This window comes from Zonotrichia albicollis, chromosome 4 (genome assembly GCF_047830755.1).
Source record: "Zonotrichia albicollis isolate bZonAlb1 chromosome 4, bZonAlb1.hap1, whole genome shotgun sequence".
NCBI lineage: Eukaryota > Metazoa > Chordata > Aves > Passeriformes > Passerellidae > Zonotrichia > Zonotrichia albicollis.
The window spans coordinates 707,113-729,043 of record NC_133822.1 but is presented as its reverse complement, the minus strand read 5'-3'; the positions used below and the strand labels follow the sequence as shown (position 1 = coordinate 729,043).

The 21,931-nt window shown below is 56.9% G+C and overlaps 1 protein-coding gene across 2 annotated transcripts in view; it reads right to left on the bottom strand.

Annotated features, from left to right (window-relative positions):
• Nucleotides 1-4,389: 4,389 nt before the first annotated feature.
• PPP6R2 (protein phosphatase 6 regulatory subunit 2) overlaps nucleotides 4,390-21,931 on the bottom strand; it is a 58,497-nt gene continuing 40,955 nt past the window's right edge. For both annotated transcript variants that reach the window (XM_074540294.1, XM_074540295.1), the window contains exons 13-24: nucleotides 20,203-20,318; nucleotides 18,975-19,060; nucleotides 18,601-18,681; nucleotides 18,159-18,256; nucleotides 16,209-16,266; nucleotides 15,260-15,387; nucleotides 14,258-14,415; nucleotides 11,633-11,786; nucleotides 11,176-11,264; nucleotides 10,545-10,725; nucleotides 5,203-5,349; nucleotides 4,390-4,568 (exon numbers count right to left, since the gene is read on the bottom strand). In XM_074540294.1, the coding sequence (XP_074396395.1) occupies nucleotides 4,517-4,568; nucleotides 5,203-5,349; nucleotides 10,545-10,725; nucleotides 11,176-11,264; nucleotides 11,633-11,786; nucleotides 14,258-14,415; nucleotides 15,260-15,387; nucleotides 16,209-16,266; nucleotides 18,159-18,256; nucleotides 18,601-18,681; nucleotides 18,975-19,060; nucleotides 20,203-20,318 (1,348 nt within the window). In that variant the 3' untranslated portion in view covers nucleotides 4,390-4,516. The remainder of the gene's footprint in view (nucleotides 4,569-5,202; nucleotides 5,350-10,544; nucleotides 10,726-11,175; nucleotides 11,265-11,632; nucleotides 11,787-14,257; nucleotides 14,416-15,259; nucleotides 15,388-16,208; nucleotides 16,267-18,158; nucleotides 18,257-18,600; nucleotides 18,682-18,974; nucleotides 19,061-20,202; nucleotides 20,319-21,931) is intronic.

Genomic DNA, 21,931 nt, shown 5'->3' with positions numbered 1-21,931 from the left:
GATGGGAAATGTTCCATGGCAGGAACAGCTTCCCAAACGTGGAACGGAGCCAGGGGAGCGGGAATGGGAAATGGCAGGAGGAGCTCCCAGTCCCAACACGAGGAGGGGACCAGGAATTCTCTCAGGGCAGCAGCGAGCCCAGTGAGCCCCAGTTTAAACCAGTTCAGAGCCAGACCATGAGTGACACGACAGCGGGAGGACGGGTACGGCACGGACAGACTCTGGATACACCCTGGGTGCACCCCAGTTACACCCTGGACACACCCCAGTTACACCCAGTTACACCCAGTTACACCCAGGATACACCCTGAGCCCTTCACCAATTCATCAATCCTGTTTTTTCCCATCAATTCTGTTTTTTCCAGCGGATCCATTCCCAGCCCACGCACTGTGGACAGAAAGGGCCCCTCAGGATGAGGGGGGTCCCCGAGGGGTTGGGATTTCAAGGCCTAGCACAGGGATGAGCTCCAAGGATTGCCACTGATAAATCAGGATTTTAATGACAGCTCCCTGGCCAGTGTGGGAAAAATGACTCTGGGATGCCACTGGAGAACAAGAAAGTAATTTAAATGATATTTCCTTCAGATATGTTCTTTGGGAATGTCCCTGCACCTTCACTCCAAACCTTTCACTGGGAGGTTTGGGAACTGGGATGCCCAAGCCCTTTGGAACAGACACTGAGGGCAACACTGGGCTTTTTGGGGTTTTTTTTCCTTTTTTTTTCCAATCTGTGCCCCCAGGGTTTCCACTCCCTGCACACCTGCAGCTCTCCAAAGAGATGTTCCTGATGGAACCTCGGGGTGAAACCTTGGGATTCCATCCCAGGGACAGCCAAGCCTTGGGACACTTGGGCAATTTCCCTTGGGCTTTGCTGAGGACACAGGACCCCAACAAACACCCGGGATTTTGCCTGACTCAGGAGGAGAGGGAATTCTGTTTTAGGGAAGTTTTTGGCTGTGGAATTGCTGAGGGAATGATGGGAATATTCCCTGCTGGTTGCCTTTGCAGGGTGCATGGGATCTCTGGCCTGGGACACGCAGCAATTCTGGACACACCTCTGGATAACCCTGGATTGAGGGGGTACAGACCCCCCCAGCCTGTCCTGAGCCCCAGGAATGCTCAATCCCAGCACTGCCATGGGATCTCAGCTCCACACACTGGGATCGGGGATTCCCAGCCCTCCACCCTGCTGCCCTCCCTCCCTCTGCACCCAGGGACCCCCACAGGAGCCGGGGCACTGGGAAGGGGCACCCGATGTGCCAGTGATGGGGACACTCCAACACCACGGGGCTTTCCCATGCCCAAGGAGTCCATTCCATTCTTCCCACGTCCCACCCAGGACAGGCGTGCCACGACCCAGGGATTGCCCAGGACTGGCCAAAGGGATGAGGTTCAGCTCTAACTGTGCCCAGGACCCCCTTCCCTCCCACCCCAGTGTGGAGCAGTTGGCACAGCGGGATCACCAAATGCCCAGATGGATGCCCAGGCAGGCAGAGCCACTGCACAGAACATTCCAGAACCATCCCCCTGGAACCAGGCCTTGCTGCTCTTGGCCTTGACCCTGGAGATAAAAACCCAGCTCCTGGTGCTCCCAGGGCCCCCTTCCCAGGCTTCCCACAAGATCCAAGTGTGTGTGGATGAACATCCATGGAATGACACAGATCTGTGTCCAGGCACACCCTCACAGCCCCAGGGCACCCTGTGATTATGGGAGATCCCAAGGAGGCAGGAGGGAAGCACGGAGCAGGACCTGGAGGGAGCCCTCATCACCTGGGCACGGAGCCCAGCAGGGCCAGGGCATGAGGGGACACAGGGACAGGGAATCCCACGCTCAGAAGCCAAGAGAGCCTGCTCCAGGCCTGGGAAGCCTTTCCTGGAGCACAGGGAGAAGGAATCCCCAGGTGGGACACTCCAAGCCCCCACACGTGCTGTGTCTCCAGAGGGACGGGAAGCTCTGCCTCAGAAGGATTTCCCATTCCTGGACTCCCCACACAAGCACTGGAGGCAGCCAGGAAGCGGCTCTGGCTCTGCTCAGAGCTGCAAAGCCCGGCAGCCCAGGCAGCAGGAGCTGGGTCTGGGTCAGGCCCTGCCTGGGGGAAGAACAGCCCAGGGGAGTGGAGAGGTGGGATGAACTGAGAGCCTCAGTCCAGCTGTGGAGGGATCATCCACAGGCACCCAACCCATGGAATTTGTGCATCTCCACAGGTCTGACCAGCCCCAGTGATGTGTCTCAGCGCTAAGTAATAAATTAACCCACTAATGAGCCCCCAGTAATGAGCTGTGTTCAGTTCTGGATATGCCCAAGGATATTATTATTATTATAATCATTATTATTAATATAATTATTATTATTAAAGCTCTCACTGACACTCAGGGACTCGAAGCCAAAGCTGAGGAATGCCAGGCTGGAATTGCAGCGGAAGGCACAGCCAGCCCCAGCGTGGGGTCACTGCTGCCCATCCCTGTCCAGGTGGAATCTCTGCTCCCAAAGCTCAGCAGCCCGGGGTGCAGGCCCTGTCCTGTCCCTCAGAGCCACCCAAAGCACTGCTCCCACGGGAAGGATGATCCAGCTGTGCCTGCCGAGGACATTCCCCGCATCCCTGATGCCCCTGGGGCAGGCACAGGGAACAGGCTGGAAGAGCACCCTGGCATCCCCTGGATCCAGCCAGGCTGTGGATCCTTCAGCTCCCATGGAATCAGCTCTGGGGCCCCAAGGATGCCCAATGTCCAGCAGAACTCTAGCACCAATCCTTGGAAAATTAAGACTTTAATGTGTCTCCAATCAGGACCTCAAAGCCACTGATCCTGTCTGAGAGTCCTGGCTGGAGTGGGATTGATCCCTGAACACCAAGCGGGGGAAGCAAAGCACAAAGTGAGATTTTTTTTTTCCCTCCCAGTGCAATTAACTTTAAATTATTAATTTTAAATTACACGCAGCAAGTGAAAACTTCCCGAACAGGAGCCCTGCACCACCTGATTCCCAAGGAAGTGCCAGCAGCACACACAGCCCACAGCCCCAGCCACTGCAGGATCCCAGGCACCTCGGCAGCCCATCCTGGCATCCAGCCCTTTCCCCACGAGCAGAACCGACCTGGGCACACAGGGCTGGGCCAGGGCTGTGGGAGTGGTGCCCTCGCACCCACAGGAGCAGCCCCAAGTGGGAACACCTGGCTCCCCCACTGCCCCCCAGCCCAGCTGAGCACATCCCACCAGCAGACACCACAGCACAAGCAAGGCATTTCTGCCTGCTGGGAGCAGGAGGCCCTTCCCACTCCCAGGAACGCATGCCAAAGCAGGGCTCTGCCTCCCTGTGTGCCAAGCTCCAGCCTTTGCTCCAAAGGGAGGGTTTTTCAGGATTCCACAAGCCGGGGGTCCCAGCTCAGCTGCCCCAGTGCCCCTCATGTGCCCCCCAGGCTGGGCTGGCACTGAGCTCAGAGCTCCAGCCGGGCACATCCCATATCCCACATCCCATATCCCACATCCCAGCTCCAGGTGCTCCCCTCACCTGGCCCTGCTCTCCCATCGCCCCCGAGGGACCCACATGTCCCCCAGGGCTCTCCCATGCCCTCCCCCAACGCTGTCATCACCAGGTACAAAGTGCAAAAGTGTTGCTGTTCCTGCATCCATTAAAAACTTTAAAAACAGAACAAAACAAACAGAAAAAGGATTTCCATCATCATTTGCAAATACATTAATTCAGTCTCCAAAGAGCCAGCAAACCCCTGGTCACCTCCTCGCGGGCAGGGTTCCCTGCGGCCAGCACGGCCATCGGCAGGAGAGGCCACCTGTGCCCGGCCCAGCCCCTGCCCTGATCCACCACTGTCCATGGAGAGCCCGGAGCAGCGCTGGAGTGCGGGGACATCCCCTGGAGTGCAGGGACATCCCGTTCCCTGGACAGCCGGGCCTCAGCGTCACTCCCTGCTCTGGCCAGGGACAACCCCGGCCTCGGCCCTGCCAACCCAATCCAAGCCCTCCCTGCTCCCCCCACGGAAGTGTTGGCATTCCTCCTCTCCTGTGAAATGTTTCTGGTAAGGCTTTATTGCTCTACAAAGCGGTGCAAAGGCTGCCCGAGGACAGCTCCATCAGGAACTTTGGTCACACGGCTGCGGGATTTGTGCGCTGGCCCCGGCCGCCGCTGGACCTGCTACCTTCCCAAGAGAAGCTGAATACTGTGTGCAATAACACTGGGAAAACAGCACTGAACCCCAAATCCAAAACAAAAACCAGGGGCACGGGGAAGGGGACAACTCAAATCAGGCAGAAGGCTTGGGAAGAGCCCGTCATTCCCGTGAGGACTGAACTCAATGCTACATTTCGACAATGCCGAGTGTCTTTCCGAACGGATCGGTGCTGTTGGATCTGCGTGTCTGGTCCTGAACGCCAGCTCGCTCTCATCAATGCAGCATTTATTAAAAAATAAAATTAAAATGAAAAAAAAAATAATAAAGAATTGACAAATTGCATCACCAGGGAGCAGCCTGGCCTGGCTCACACACGTCCCAGGGCGGCGGCGGCATCAAGCGGGGCCGTTCAACGTGGCTTCGGTGCAGGGCAAGGCCTCGTCACTCCTGCAGGCACCAAAGGGAGCAGCCTTAGGGACATGGCACAGGCCAGGAGAGCCCCAAAACTGCCTTCATCCCTCCTGGGAACGCCTTTCTGCTGGGACCTGAGCCCCACCCTCTGGTTGTGTTCTGTCTGCCCAGGGAAGTGTTCTCAGCTCCCTGTGGAGAAACTCCCCCAGTGCCTCATGGAATATTACAGGGAAAATCAACGTGGAATCAGGGAATGGCATGGGTAGGAACAGACCTAAAGACTTCCAACCTCTTCCAAGGTGATCAGAGGGATGGGGTGTCTCTACCATGAGGGCAGGCTGACAGGAATGTTCAGTCAGGGAGAGCTGAGAGCCCCTGGCAGGGCCTGCAGAGGGACTGGGGACAAGGCCTGCAGGGACAGCACCCAGGGAATGGCTCCCACTGCCAGAGGGCAGCCATGGGTGGCATCTTGGCAATGAGCAATTCCTGCCTGGGCTGGCATTGCCAGAGCAGCTGGGGCTGCCCCTGATCCCTGCAGTGCCCAAGGCCAGGCTGGGCACTGGGGCTGGAGCAGCCTGGCACAGTGGGAGGTGTCCCTGCCATGGCAGGGTGGCACTGCAGGGGCTCTGGGGTCCCTGCCCAGCCAGCCATGCCAGGATTCTGCGCTCACCTGTCTCTCGTGGCCGTTTCTGTGGCAGTTGTGACAGCAGTGGCCACTCTCTGGTGCCCGTCCGTGTGCGTGGCCGCGCTGTTCCGGGCACGGGGGGCACCGGAGTCGCCCGCGGGAAGCATCTCCGGAGCCTTTCCGTCAGAGCCACTGTGGGACAGGGCAGGGACACGTCAGTGCAGCTCAGCCCAGGGCAAAAGCAGACTCACGCTGGAATGGGGCTCAAATTCCAATGGGCAAAACAAAATTCCTCCTGCTCTCCTCACACAGGCCCAAAGATCCCATCGGGAATGAGAACTGGCAACAAGCTGGGATTCAAATCAGCAGGCACATCCTGGAGGCTCCGGGTCCCAAACCCAACAGGACACACCAGAACAGCTCCTCGAGGGAGGCATTCCCAACTCCTGCTGCAAATGCAGTCTGAGAGCTCCCACAGCACCATTCCCACTGCCACTGCTGGGCATGGGCACAGACCCTGCTCTGCTCTGCTCGGGCATGGGCACAGACCCTGCTCTTTTATGGGCATGGACACAGACCCTGCTCTGCTCTGCATGGGCACACACCCTGCTCTGTTATGGGCATGGACACAGACCCTGCTCTGCTCTGTTATGGGCACAGACCCTGCTCTGCTCTGCTCGGGCATGGACACAGACCCTGCTCTGTTATGGGCATGGACACAGACCCTGCTCTGCTCTGCATGGGCACAGACCCTGCTCTGCATGGGCACAGACCCTGCTCTGCTCTGTTATGGACACAGACACTGCTCTGTTATGGGCATGGACACAGACCCTGCTCTGCTCTGCATGGGCACAGACCCTGCTCTGCTCTGTTATGGACACAGACACTGCTCTGCTCGGGCACAGACACTGCTCTGCTTGGGCATGGGCACAGACACTGCTCTGCATGGGCACAGACCCTGCTCTGTTATGGGCACAGACCCTGCTCTTCTCGGGCATGGGCACAGACCCTGCTCTGTTATGGGCATGGACACAGACCCTGCTCTTCTTGGGCATGGGCACAGACCCTGCTCTGTTATGGGCATGGACACAGACCCTGCTCTGCTCTGCTCGGGCACAGACCCTGCTCTGCTCTGTTATGGACACAGACACTGCTCTGTTATGGGCATGGGCACAGACACTGCTCTGCATGGGCACAGACCCTGCTCGGCTCTGTTATGGGCATGGGCACAGACACTGCTCTGCTCGGGCACAGACACTGCTCTGCTCGGGCATGGGCACAGACCCTGCTCTGTTATGGGCATGGACACAGACCCTGCTCTGCTCTGTTATGGGCACAGACACTGCTCTGTTATGGGCATGGGCACAGACCCTGCTCTGCTCTGCATGGGCACAGACCCTGCTCTGCTCGGGCATGGGCACAGACACTGCTCTGCTCTGTTATGGGCATGGGCACAGACCCTGCTCTGCACTGTTATGGGCACAGACCCTGCTCTGCTCTGCATGGGCACAGACCCTGCTCTGCATGGGCACAGACCCTGCTCTGCTCGGGCACAGACACTGCTCTGCTCTGCATGGGCACAGACACTGCTCTGCTCCTCAGGCTTCTGGGACACCCAGAAAATCCTGGGTTTAGGGGCAGGGCCTAAAACCCCATGGAGGAAAACCCCCAGGGACTGGATGTCCAGAATCCAAACATGCTGAAGGCGTTCCAGGGACCACGGAGGTGCCACCTGAGGGACAATGTCCCCAGAGAGGCACCCACAACCAAAGCTCAAATCCTGGGAAAGGAGAACTGCAGGAGCAAACCCTCCCAATCTCTTGTTTGGAATAAACCCACCCAGATTTGCAGCTGGAGAAGGGATTTCTGTGCACACCCCATTGCTGGCTTCCAAGGCAGAGGATGAGCTGCCCCAGGAATGTTTTCTTCCCAGTTTCCATCCAGAACAACTCTTTCTCCCTCTCTCCCAGAGCAAACCTCCACAAAAGGGAGGAAAGCTGGAGAGGGCTGAGCTGAATCCTGTCACCATCTCCGGGGGAGTTTATGGAATAAAATAATCCCAGCTGGATAATTGGACATGTGATGGAGATTGGAGACTGGGGTTCTATTTCTGGAGCACTTATCTTGAAAAAAAAGACATTAAAATGAGGAATAATGAGATCCAAACACTCCCTTTTCTCCAGGCTCACAAGCTCCTCAGAAGTACCAAAATACACCTTGGAGAGACACAGGGATGGAGCTGTGTTCCCAGGAATGTCGCTGGAAAAAACCACTTCCCACACAAAAAACCGGAGCTCGACATTTCCATGGCTCAGAGAGAAACTTGTGAAGCCCAATCCCTGAAGTTTCCAGGGCAGGAGGATTCCAGAGTTACCTGAGCACCTGCAGGGGCTTGGGAATTTCTCTGCCTTCCCTGGGCTCCTGGAAAATCCCAGCTGGACACTCACCCCATGTCACCCAGGGGTGACACAACCCAAACAAGGAGTTGGTGTGGGATGTCCTGTTGTCCCCTGGTCCCCCAGGGCTGGGACCCCAAACCTTCCTGGGCAGCAGGATCCAAACTATCCAAACTGAGAAGCTGAGAGCAATTCCTGAGCTGCAGCTCCCGGAGGATCCCCCTGGGAGCTGGGGTGGGGCTCACAGAGGGTGGAACATCTGGGCTGCAACATCTGGCTCCCCATGGGATCCACAGAGGCCTTGGGCAGCTCCAAGGATAAAAGACCTCCAACGTGGATTCCAGGGACAAGGGGAAGGAAAACCCTGAGTCCCTGAGCAGCTCCAAGGAGAATCAGAGATCCCTGTGTGGATTCCAGTTATTGCAGGGGCACAAGGGGATGGAAAAACTGCTCCTACAGCAACAGGAATGGGGTTTGGTGCAGGTATTGGGGAAGTGCTTGGAGAGTCACAAGCCACAGAGTGACTCCAAAATGCTCCTGATTTCCCTGGAATCATTAGGGAACGTGGCAAGAAATGGATATTCCCACTGCAGGCAGAGTGGTCTGGGAGGGCTCTGGGTGGTGATTCCCTCTGGGAGCCCGGGCCTGGAGCAGCTCCAGTGCCCCTGTCCTGCCACAGCTTCCCCTGGCATCCCTGGCCATGGACACAGCTGTGGAGAGCCACAGACACCTGTCAGGGAGGCCCTGGGTGCTCTGTGCCACCATGGAATCAGCAGGCAGGCAAAGGCAGGCAGCTTTGGGAAGCTTTATCCCTATGGAACGTGCTACAGACACCTGTCTGGAGAGGAAAACATTCCCAATGTGCCAAACCAGGAACCACCACTTCCCTCCAGCCAGGAAAGCAGGGAAGAGGATGGACACAGGAACAGGAAGAGCTGGAGCTGGGTCAGGGAGGGTTAGCTGGGGTATCAGGAAAGGCTCTTGCTGGGCACTGGAACAGCTCCCCAGGGAATGGGCACAGCTCCAGAGCCCAGGAATGCCTGGACAACACTGGGATTGCTGGGCTATCTGGGCAGCTGTGAGTCCAGTTCAGGACATCCCCTGATCCTACTGGGAACCCTGCCAGCCCCAGGCAAGGTCCTGCTGTGCCCCCACCATGGGCCAGGGCAGCAAGAGCACCTGGAGCACAGCCTGGATCAGATCCAATGGATCCAACCCCAGAGAAGGAGAGGCTGTTTCAGCACAGCTGGAACTGCTGTGCCCTCCCTCACCCTCTGCTGCCCACCAAGCCACAGCCAGGCCACTCCCAGGCACAGAGAGTGCATTTATCATAATTAATGCATTTATCAAACTGAAATGTATCAAAATTACCTGTGTTTATCAAAATGAATCCATTTATCTAAATTAATGCATTTATCAGAACTAATGCATTTATCAAAATCAACTGTATTTATCAGAATTAATGCAATTATCAGAATTAATGCATTTATCAGAATTAACGCATTTCTCAGAATGAGCAGCTTCCAACCTAACAGACCCTGGGACAACTCCTGCCCTAATTCCAGGGAATTCTGCAATCCCAGTGGTTTCCCAGCCCCCAGGCCCCCAGGAGCTGCTGCTGGCTGAGCACACCCAGGGATGAGCCCAAAGTGTCACCAAGCATTGCTGAAGGAAACCCCTGATCCTGAGTCAGGTGCACAAACCCAGGGACTCAGGTAAGAAACACGAGGAAATCCACGGAAGAGTATGAGGAGAAACCTCAGAGTCTTAGAATTGAGTAAAATCTCTGTGGATGCAGCAGATGCTGACTGGGCTGGGCTGCAGCTCATCCTCTGTGATTGGAGCAGGCTGGATTGAGGATCCAATTCCTACAAACCTGCCCAATCCCTGGATCTGCTCCAGCCTTTCCTGGTGCTTTTATCACTGAATGCCTTTGACACTGAGGGGAAAATGGGAACCTGAGTGGGTTAAACCTTCCCCCCATGGCTGCAGGAGGATCCCATGGGAACCTTTATCTGCTTTTCTGAGCGATCCCACCCAGATCCTGCTCTGGGTCTGATCCCAGATCACGGACAGAGATCCTCCTGTGACACTGGAGTGCCCAAAGGACAGGGACAGAGATCCTCCTGTGACACTGGAGTGCCCAAAGGACAGGGACAGAGATGCTCCTGTGACACTGGAGTGCCCAAAGGACAGGGACAGAGATGCTCCTGTGACACTGGAGTGGCCCAAGGACAAGGACAGAGATGCTCCTGTGACACTGGAGTGGCCCAAGGACAGGGACAGAGATGCTCCTGTGACACTGGAGTGGTCCAAAGGATGGGGACAGAGATGCTCCTGTGACACTGGAGTGACACAAAGGACAGAGATGCTCCTGTGACACTGGAGTGCCCAAAGGACAGGGACTGAGATGCTCCTGTGACACTGGAGTGCCCAAAGGATGGGGACAGAGATGCTCCTGTGACACTGGAGTGTCCAAAGGACAGGGACAGAGATGCTCCTGTGACACTGGAGTGGCCCAAAGGACGGGGACTGAGATGCTCCTGTGACACTGGAGTGTCCAAAGGACAGGGACAGAGATGCTCCTGTGACACTGGAGTGACACAAAGGACAGGGACAGAGATGCTCCTGTGACACTGGAGTGTCCCAAAGGACGGGGACAGAGATGCTCCTGTGACACTGGAGTGGCCCAAAGGACGGGGACAGAGATGCTCCTGTGACACTGGAGTGACACAAAGGACAGAGACAGAGATGCTCCTGTGACACTGGAGTGCCCAAAGGACGGGGACAGAGATGCTCCTGTGACACTGGAGTGCCCAAAGGAGCCCCAACCCTTCCTTGGAGTAACCCTGTGCTAAATTCGTCCCTCAGCGCCCCCGTGCCATGCCAGGGCAGGACCTGCTCCCAGGGGATACCAGGACAAAGAGCCCACAGGAGAAGGGACACTGGAACCACGTGGGGCCGTCCCAGCCCACACAGATCCCTTCCCACCTGGAGGGAGCTGCCCTGTCCTTGCTGGGCTCCTGTGCCGTGGATTCCGTGCCAGCCTTGGCCTTGTCGTCGTCGTCGTCGTCGCTCTCGGAGCTGCCCGAGGAGCTGCTGTCCAAGGCCACCAGCGGTGCCTTCCGTGTCCCACACGCGTTCCACACACAGGGAGAGGCAGCAGTGCTGGCTGGGGGAGGAACAGCCCACACTGGAACCTCGGGAAAGCTCCCTGCACTGGGCCGAGGGGTCAAACAGGGCCTGCAGCCACTGCAGATGGCCTGGCAATCGTGGGATGGGGTGGGCGGGAAGGATCTCGAAGCCCACCCAGTGCCACCATGGGCAGGGACACCTTCCACTGTCCCAGAGTGCTCCCAGCCCCATGCAGCCTGGCCTGGGACACCACCAGGGAGAAATGAAGTGTGCCTGTGCTATCAGCTCCAACCCACTGCAGCTCCATCATCCCTTCCCTGCTGACACTGTCCCAACAAACCCTGGGGATCTCTGCCTTTGTTTCCTTCACTGATCCCACAGGGAGTGCTCAGGGCAGGGGCCCTGCAGGGAGGTTTCTCCTGCCCCAGGGGCTCCATGCAGGGTTCCCAGGGGCTGAGAGCACCCCGTGTGGCCCAGGGTCACTCACAGTTCTTGTCCTGGCCCTGCGCCGGGGTCCCGTCGGTGCCGCCGCTCTCGGTGTCCACGGGGGAGCTGCAGCGAGGGCCCGACTCGGAGCTGGGGAGGGAAGAGCCCTGAGCACGGAGCCAGGATCACCCCAGAGCCTCCAACAGCCCCAGGAGCAGCCACCGGCCCTGCTCTTCCTCCCCATCACTGTTCTGAATGGCTCTAAACCTTATTTCCTGGCTCTCTACCCCAGTGAGGACACAGAAAGCGGGGCTGTGTCCCACCCCAGTCAGGAGCACTGGGAAGCAGTGGGAAGCACAAAGAAGCCCTGATCCAGGATCATCAGACAGCATTAAACAACAAAAGGGTAGCGATGTGAGGGGAAGAAGAAAGGACTACAGCCAGGCACTCCATCAAAACATGTCCTAAATACTCCCCCATTCCCAAGCCCCAGGGGAGCTGGAACTCGTGGCTCTTACCAGCAGAAAGGCTGGAAGTCTGTGAACTTGGCCCAGCCCTTCTCCTCCGGGGCGCTGCTCTGCGGGGCGGCCGAGTCCCACACGCTGGAGCCCACGTCCATGGCCACGGGCGGCGTGGGGCCCGCGGGCTCGAACACGGCCGTCCAGCCAGCCCCTGCGGACACACAGCACAGCCTGGCTGCCAGCCCAGCCTCAGCCGGCCACGAGCACCCCAGGGACACAGCAGGGACCCCAGGGACATCCCAGGGCCATGCCAGGGATCCCAGGGACACAGCAACCCACCCAGGGGCACCCTAAGGATCCCAGGGACATCCCAGGGACACAGCAACCCAGCCCAGGGACACCCTAAGGATCCCAGGGACATCCCAGGGACACAGCAACCCAGCCCAGGGCCATGCCAGGGATCCCAGGGACACAGCAACCCAGCCCAGGGCCATGCCAGGCATCCCAGGGACACAGCAACCCAGCCCACGGCCATGCCAGGCATCCCAGGGACACAGCAACCCAGCCCACGGCCATGCCAGGCATCCCAGGGACACAGCAACCCACCCAGGGGCATCCTAAGGATCCCAGGGACATCCCAGAGATGCAGCAACCCCGCCCAGGGACATCCCAGGGCCATGCCAGGCATCCCAGGGACACAGCAACCCACCCAGGGGCACCCTAAGGATCCCAGGGACATCCCAGGGACACAGCAACCCAGCCCAGGGACATCCCAGGGCCACAGCAACTCATCCCAGGAACATCCCCGGGATTCCAGGGACAGTGACCCAGCCCAGGAGCACCCCTGGGATCCCATGGACACAGCAACCCACCCAGGGACACCCTAGGGATCCCAGGGACATCCCAGAGACGCAGCAACCCATCCCAGGGCCATGCCAGGGATCCCAGGGACACAACAACCCATCCAGGGACACCCTAGGCATCCCAGGGACATCCCAGCGACACAACAACCCAGCCCAGGAACATCCTTGGGATCCCAAGGGCATCCCAGGGACATCGCAACCCAGGAAAATCCCAGGGATCCCAGGGACATCCCAGGAACATCCCCAGGATCCCAGGGACACAGTGACCCATGCCAGGCCCCCCCTTGCACACCCGCCTGTGTCCCACAGAAATCCCTCTGCAGGTGTTTATCCCCAGGAGAGGCATCCATGGAGATCAATGACACCACAAGTGGCTTCATCCCCCAAGCCAGTGATTTCCAGGTCCAAGCCCCTCAGTTCCCTGCCAAAAGCTGCCATCTCCATCTCCAATGGTTGTGTTTCAGGTAAAGAACTGATCAATGGATTCCAATATTTAAGATCCTAAAAATCAGTCATTGCTTTTTTTTTACAGTCCTGGACAATTCCTCCTCCAGAACCTCCTTCCACTTCTACTCCCACTTCCTACATCCAGTCCTACAAATGCCACCTTTGGAACAGCATTTTTCCTTAGCTTTCCCCAGGGAAGAGGGAGGATTCGGAGCTCTGCAGGAACAGAACCAGGCAGGAGAGCCCCCCCCGGGCTGCATCCCCAAAACTGATCCCAAATTCCAGCTGAGTCTCCAGAGGGTGACTGGGCTGCCACACACAGAGCCCACTGGGACTGGGTGGTTCATACTGGTTATTCCCAATGGACTGGAATTATCTGACACTTCCAAAGGGGTGCAGAGAACCTGGGATAACCCTGCCTGGTGCTCACAGTGACAACACAAAGGCAGCACCCAGAGAAAAAAACGGTACAGGATTCAAAAAGCATGGGAAAATGGATGGTTGGGAAAGTGTTTTGTCCCTTGGAATTGTTCTGCTGACAGCACCATGTATGTCCAGCATTCCCATGGTGTCATTTACACAGAGTTGTGAAAATCCCTGAAAGGAGCAGACAAGATGAAAAATGACAATGCACAGGGGCCTGGAGGGACAGGACCCAGGGAATGGCTTGAGCCCCAGGTTTAGATGGCATCTTAGGAAGGAATTCCTGTCTGGGAGGGTGGGCAGGGGCTGGGCTGGCATTGCCAGAGCAGCTGGGGCTGCCCCTGATCCCTGCAGTGCCTAAGGCCAGGCTGGGCACTGGGGCTGGAGCAGCCTGGCACAGTGGGAGGGGTCCCTGCCATGGCAGGGTGGCACTGCAGGGGCTCTGGGGTCCCTTCCCACATGAACCATTCCTGGGATTCCAGGAAAAGCCTGTCCCTCTTCACTCCTGCTCCAGTCACTGTAGGGATGGGACTGCCACAGGCAGAGCACGGCTGGAAAAGCAGAACAGGCAGGGATGAGGGTGTGGAGACACCTGGCAAAGGTGGGCACACAACTCCTGTCCTGGGATGGGACGAGTTCAGGTCACATCCCTGCACTGCTGCTTTGACTGGGATTGCACTGAAGGAGCTGGGATTCAGGGAGCCACAGAACCATGGAATGGCTTGGGTGTGAGGGGACCTTACAGCCCCTCTCATTCCAAGCCCTGCCACGGGCAGGGACCCTTTCCCTGGTATTCTCCCTGTGGGGCTGCCTGACACAAGGGCAGTGCTGGACAGGGCTGCAGCTCCAGGGCTCCAGAGGCACAAGGGGAGCCCTGACACCCCGGTTTCCCCTGGCCAGTGCTGCTGTGGCCCCTGCAGCCCCAGGGAGGTGCTCCCAAGCCCGGTACCTTGGCAGGAGTCTGAGTCCTTCTGCTCCGGGGCGCTGCCCTTGTGTGGGGAGGGGGGTGGGGGCCGCTCCTCCTCCTCCTCCGAGTCCACGCTGCCGTCGTGGTCCCCGTTCTCCAGGTCACTCTTGGAGCTCTCTGACGTCTGTGAGGCTCCAAACCTGAACGGGAACTGGGAATGAGCCACGCCTGGATCCCACAGCTCCTCCTCCCTGTCCCTGGGGAGGCAGCCCAGAGCCTCTGCCAGGGCTGTTTCCCCCAAAGTGTTTCCCCCAAAGGCTCAGGCACTCCTGGGTGCACAGAGAGATTCCCCCAGATTCCTGAGGGCTTTGCTGCCAGCATTCCCTGGAGGGGCAGGACAGAGCCAGGGCTGGGGACACCACACAAACCAGTGCTCAGAGAGGGGACAGACACTGGCGTGGAGCCCACCCCATGCCCAGGCAGGACCTGAGGCTGTTGATGCTTGGCAAGGACACAGGGAAGTCTTGGATGTTTTCTCTGTTTCCTTTGATCAAATTGCAGATTGAGAATTATGGAAATAACTTTATTTTAATGAGTAGCTCTGTCAAAGGGATGAAAAATTATTTCAAAGCCCGAGATGCCCCTGGGAGGCCTCTTGTTCTCACTTTTCTGATTTGAATGTTCTGAGAAAGAATGTTCTGCCCACTCCCCTCAGTCTCACCTCCTCCTCCTCCTCCTCCTCTCCAAGGATGAGAGAAGGAGCAAATTCCAAGTGTTTCACACTAAGGGTGGGGGTTTTTAATGTGTTTGATGGAACACTCACTCATTAGGTGTCCCCATTGTTAATGAACTCCCTTGAACTGGATCTGTCTCCAGTTCAGGAGAACCCCCAGCACAAGTGGCAGGGAAAGTGCTCAGGGTTGTGTCAGACAAAACCTCACAGCCCCAAAATGACACAAAACCCAAGGAATTCCTCCTGGCCTGGACTGGAATGTGCAGATTCCCAGCAGCAGGGGAAAAATCAGAGTTCTGCTTTCACCTTACCGTGTCCTGGACTTGACCTGGGTGGCGTAGGAGATGTCCTTCTCCTCCCAGATATCCTCCTCCTCCTCGTTGTCGTCGAACTGCTGGATGCGCTCGTTGCAGCAGGCCTCGAACAGGGAGGCGTTGGGCTGCAGACCAAAGAGAAACCACATGGCACACGCTCTCTGGAGACACTGCTTTAAGCCCAAGGCTCAGGGCTGACCAAATCCAGCTCTGCTCAGGAACTGGGATCACCTGGGACCACCTGGGATCACCACAGTCCAGCTGCTGCTTTGCTTTGGGGCAATAAAGCAGGAAAGGCCAGGAACAGCCTGGCAATGTTTAGATCCATGAGAAATCCTTCTCTGCCTATGCTTCCCTAATCTGTGTCTGGAAGATGATCTAAAGCTGGGAGAGCTGGGGGTGCTCACCTGCACAGGAGAGGAATACAGAGACATCTCAGAGCCCCTGGCAGGGCCTGCAGGGGGACTGGGGACAAGGCCTGCAGGGACAGCACCCAGGGAATGGCTCCCACTGCCAGAGGGCGGCCATGGGTGGCATCTTGGCAATGAGCAATTCCTGCCTGGGCTGGCATTGCCAGAGCAGCTGGGGCTGCCCCTGATCCCTGCAGTGCCCAAGGCCAGGCTGGGCACTGGGGCTGGAGCAGCCTGGCACAGTGGGAGGGGTCCCTGCCATGGCAGGGGTGGCACTGCAGGGGCTCTGAGGTCCCTTCCCACCGAACCCATCCCAGGATTCCATGATTCTAAGAGCAGACTGGCACTGCAGGGAGGGAGGAAGATTCCCTCTGTGCCTCAGAAGGAAGGAACATTTCCTGGCAGGAAGCCCTGAGGGGCAGCAGTGCCCGGCTCTCTCAGGCCCCTCTGCACTGCCCAAGGCCCCCAAGCTCTGCTGTGCCAGCAGCACCTTTGCAGCAGCCCCCTGAGCCCAGCCCCAGCCCCAGCCCACTCACGCTGTCGTCGTCAGCGTCGATGTTGAAGTTGATCTCGGCGATGCGGTCGAAGGGAGCGCTGGGAGGGAGGAGGGAGGGAAGAGCCTCAGGGGTGGCTCCCAGGAGCCCGCGCTGCCCGCAGGGACAGCAGCAGGGCCAGAGCCACTCCCGGGCTGGGGGCCCTGCACAGCCGCTCCTGCCCACGGTGCCCCTCACCGAGGGAAGGTTATTCCAGCCTAGAACATTCCCTGCCCATGGCAGGGCAGCACTGCAGGGGATTCCTGGGGGGCAGCCGGGGGGTCGGGCTGTGCTCCAGGGAACAGGGACAGGAGCAGAGGGAACGGCCTCAGGCTGGGCCAGGGCAGCTCAGGGTGGACACCAGCAGGTATTTCCCCATGGAAAGGGGGTCAGGCCTCAGCAGGGGAAATTTGGAGTCTCCATCCCTGGAGGTGTCCAAGGAGTTCCTGGAGGTGGCACTCAGGGCTCTGGGCTGGGGACAAGATGGGCACTGGGCACAGCTGGCACTGGATGGGCTGGGAGGGCTTTTCCAGCCCCAGGGATGCTGGGGTTCTGTGAATCTCAGTCCCAAAGCCCAAGGTGTGCTGCTCTGTGAATATCCCAGGATGTGAATATCCCCGATGACCCAATTCCCAGTCCAAGGCAGGGGAGCCCCTGTGGGAACAGCAGAGGGTGCTGCAGGCCCAGAAATTCCCAATTCCCAGAGTTTGGATTCAGGAAGCGTCCACTCCCCACTCATGGATCTGTAGCTTTTCCAGTGTCATTTTCTTTGAAAGACTCTCCTGTTCAACACCCCTGCAGTTCTAGGGACATTGACACATGACTGATAGTCCTTAAATATTCCAATTCACTTCCAGCCCAGTGTCCACCACCTGGACACAGCTGGCAGGGAGCACCATTCCCACAATATTCCAAGTTTTGCACGACTTTCTCCTTTTCCAATCACAAATAGAGCTACAACATGCCACGCAGACTTCTTCCAGTTTCGTGTTCATGTTACACCTGGCACGAGGCCCCTGGGGCAGCTCCACAGGGATTTAACTCCTCCCTGCCCCTCACTCACATGGGGCTGTATTTGCCAGCAGTGAAAAGTCTTTATTTTATTTTATTTTTAAAAAAATATTGATGTGTAGAACAGAATCATTTCTGTTTATTTCAACTCTGATTCTATTCTAGAACTTTTTGGCCTGATCAAGTTTCTGACATCTTTGAGGCTCAGGAAAACCCCTGGATGGGAAGGGCAGAGGTGCTGCCTTGGATCCCAAGGAATTCCCGGGATGCAGACAAACCCAGGAGCACTGGGACCCCCTGGAGCACTGTTCTGTCCATAATTGGTCCCAATTTCAGGACTGTTATGGCCACTGGGATAATCCCAGTGCCAGGTACATTTCTAAGGAGAGAGGATGAGCTGCAGCTTTAATGGGATTAAAGGAATTCTGTAAAAGCAGCAAATTCTGAGCTCTGGATTCACCAAGTTGTGTAACACTGAATCCCCTTCCCTGTCTCCCAGAAATGCCACTGCTCCTGATCATCCCTGCTCCCTTCCTCAGGAGAGGGAAAATGGCTGCATTTTCCACGGATTCCATCAGAGCACTGTCTCTTCACTCCTCCTTCCAATAAGGATTTAATTCCTTGGAAAAGATCTGTTTAACTGCCCAGAGTTTGCTCTCATGCTTTGTCTTTAAACTCATTCCAGACCAGGGCTGGACAACAGTTGCCTGCTTTATTTCAAATATCCCTCTTTGAAATGAAAGAATACTTTTCCTTGCTTCTCCACCTGGCTCTGGAGATCAGGCTGGGCTCCTGGAAAACAAGGAGCTGTTTACAACCTGAGGAGGGATAACAAGGCTCATTTGCAAACCTGAAGCAGAGGGAGGATGGGATGCAAAGAGGCTGAAATGCCAATCACCCCCAGACTCACTCGGTGCTGCCACCAAACACCCGCAGACTCACTTGATGTTGTCATCCTGGTCTGCAAACTCCTCATCATTGAAGCCAAACTGATCCACAAAATTGGCCGTCATCTGCTGGATCTGGTACTCGGAGAAGGCCTGGGAAGGGATCCCAAAAAATCCATCAATGGGGTGTCCAGAGACATTCCAGAAACAGTCAGTGGAGCTCCTCCAGGAGAGCACTAAAATCCCAGGGAAGAGTGTGAAGCCCTCCCTCTGACCCTTCCCAGCGCAGGGTCACACAGAGCTCTGGGATCCCACCCTGATTGATGCCCCTGCCCTGTTCCCACGTGGATCCCAGGCCATGGAACTGCTCTGGGAAAGCCCAAAGGAGCTGAACACAGACTGGGAGCAGAGTTCAGGAAGCTGCTCCGCACCAGGATGGACCAAAGGCAGCTGGAGCAGTGAGTTTCCTGGCAATAGTGAAGATGCTCCCAACTCACCTGCTGGAGAGTGAGCTCGTTGGGAAAAGCATTTTCAATGTCCTCATCCTCGCTGGAGGAGTGCAGGTGGTGGGTGCTCACCTGGGAAAGCACAAACCAGTCAGGGAACCAGGGAAAGCTGGAAAAGCTCCCATGTTTCAGTTCCACCAAAGCCCCAACTCCTGCCCAGGCAGGAGCTGCCCCAAGGAATCCCAGGGACCAGCTCAGCACCACAGATCAGCCCTGCTGAAGGACTGTTATGAAACACGTTTATGGAAATGCTTTCTACTCTGCCTTGAAGCATTCTTCAACAAAAGAAGAAAAATGAGAAAAACCAGGAATATCCCTTTTTTCTGTTAGGGGAAGCCCAGCAGGCACTGGAGTGACCAACTCACCAGATCCACCGTGTTTCTCCGGTTTGTCTCCGTCAGCGTCTCCTCCACAAAACTCTCCCACCTGCCCCTGCAGTCCTCAGGCAGCTCTGGAATGAGAGGGACACAGAAACCATGGGAGCTCTGAGCCAGCTCAACTCCCTGGGGACTCACCTGGGCCAAGGGCTCACAGCTTCTCTCGCCTTGCTGGGAACAACCCCGAGCAGGCTCCAGCTCTGCTTGGGACTTCCCTTTTCTCCTGGGGGCCGAGGGCACCTTCCCCTCCCCTCCCATCCCTCCCAGCCCAGCACAACTGGGAGCACCAAGGTGAGCAGAACTTGAGGGCTGAGGCAGGGAAATGGGGAAATAATAAAAGCAGAAACAAGCAGAAGATTGTGCCCCCACATTGTCACTGCCCAGCTGTGCCCCTTCCTAGCCCGGCAGGGGCTGAGCAGTGGGGATGGAAAATGTGGAAAATGGAAAATCTTCCTTCTTCCCACCCAAGCCCATCTGACAAAACCAGTTCTCCAAGTGGATCCAGTGAGGGCACGATGGACACAGCCTGGCAATGGGAATATCCCAGATGAGCACATCTGGGGCCTCTGGGGACACAACCTCGTGTCTCTTTCCTCAGAGAGCCATGGAATCACTGAATGGGCTGGGTGGGCAGGGACCTCAAAGCCCATCCAGTGCCACCCCTGCCATGACAGGGACACCTCCCACTGTCCAATCTTAACCTCACTGTGTGAAAACCAGGAGCAGCCACATGGGGTCTCACCATACTTTAAATGATGAGAATATTGTGGGATTTCCCTGGGAACACTTTCCAATGGGAAAGGATCTTGAGGAAATACCTGCAATGAGCCCTCCCTGGAGCTCCCAAGAGTTATTTTTCCCTGGAGAGCAGTGAAAAGTGAAGGAAGAGAAGGAGAAGGAGAAGGAGAAGGAGAAGGAGAAGGAGAAGGAGAAGGAGAAGGAGAAGGAGAAGGAGAAGGAGAAGGAGAAGGAGAAGGAGAAGAGAAGGAGAAGGAGAAGGAGAAGGAGAAGGAGAAGGAGAAGGAGAAGGAGAAGGAGAAGGAGAAGGAGAAGGAGAAGGAGAAGGAGAAGGAGAAGGAGAAGGAGAAGGAGAAGGAGAAGGAGAAGGAGAAGGAGAAGGAGAAGGAGAAGGAGAAGGAGAAGGAGAAGGAGAAGGAGAAGGAGAAGGAGAAGGAGAAGGAGAAGGAGAAGGAGAAGGAGAAGGAGCAGGCGGTACCTTTGATGAAGTCACTGATCTGGGCCTGCATGGGCCCCTTCTCCATGTTGTGCACCACGGCGTTGGCGATGCGGGTCAGGTGCCCCATGTTCCCTCTCCTCCTGCCGCCCTCTGCCCTGGAACAGAGAGCAGCCGCTACCCACGGAGCTGGGATACCCTCGGAGCTGGGATACCCATGGAGCCAGGACACCCTCGGAGCTGGGATACCCATGGAATTGGGATACCCATGGAGCCAGGACACCCATGGAGCTGGGGTGGGATGCCCATGGAGCCAGGATAACCACAGAGCCAGGACAGAGCCCTGGGAATGGCCCCAGCATTCCTGCCCCACTGGCCACAGCATTCCTGCCCCACTGGCCACAGCATTCCTGTCCCAATGGCCACAGCATTACTGCCCCACTGGCCACAGAATTCCTGCCCCAATGGCCACAGAATTCCTGCCCCACTGGCCACAGAATTCCAGCCACAATGGCCACAGAATTCCTGCCCCAATGGCCACAGCATTCCTGCCCCAATGGCCACAGCATTCTTGCCCCACTGGCCACAGAATTCCTGCCCCAATGGCCACAGCATTCTTGCCCCAGTGGTCACAGAATTCCTGCCCCAATGGCCACAGCATTCCTGCCCCACTGGCCACAGAATTTCAGCCCCACACAGGGATCAGCCCAGCTCTGGCAGGATGGGGTGAGCTCACCCCCGGGACAGGGACCTTCCCTCATTTTGCCCTGTTTTGGGATCCCTCCTCCCACTCAGGTAACATGGGAGGGCCTCCAAACAAGGAGCTAAACATGGAAAAGGTGCAGGAATAAATCTGACTGTAATTCCCAGGGAAGAAAGCTCCCAAAGTTAAGGATCTACAGCTCCAGGCAGAGCTCCAGGGTGGGACTGGGATTGCAGCAGTGACTCCCCCGGAACAGAAGACATCCCATCCAAGCATGGGATTCCCCCTGGGTTAAAACCAGTTCCCAACACAGAGCCCAAGCAGCCCTGAGCCCCTGCTCTGGCTCCTCACTGCCTCCCTTCCTGCAGAGTGAAGCCGTGCTCCAAAGCAGCCCAGGGAATGGTTTGGGTGGGCAGAGACCCCAGAGCCCCTGCAGTGCCACCCTGCCATGGCAGGGACAGCTCCCACTGCCCCAGTGTGTGCCCAGCCCCAGTGCCCAGCCTGGCCCTGGCACTGCAGGGATCAGGGGCAGCCCCTGCTGGTCTCCATCTGCCCACTGAGAGCAGCCAAGGACCTTCCTGGAAACTCCACCTTCCCAAAGCCCCAGAGAGATTCCTCTGCTTCAATCCCTATTTTTTTCCTTCCATTCAGATTCTTTCCAGCGTGGTGGTGACTGGAACTCTGGCAGGAAATGGGGATGAGCTCTGGCTCCTTTCTGGTTTAATCAGGAAGACTCCCAAGCAGCACCCAGGGATATTTTTGGTCCTACAGAACTGGGCAAGGAAATGCCCAGTAAAATTCCTTATGTGGACAAGGGGCTGTAAAAAGAACCAAAAACCCAAAACCCCAAACCACACCAACAACAAAAAAATGTAATCCGGATCTCAATCCACCAATTATGGCCTAAACAATTCCAGTGGGACTCCAAAGGCCTTGGAAGCCACCAGGAGCCCAAAATAGAGAGGGAGGACCAAACACTGAGCTGGACATGGAAACTGAAGCCTCTGGAGTATTTCCACTTTAATGTTTTAGTTCTTTTAGAATATTTAGCTCTTATCAGCCCAATCA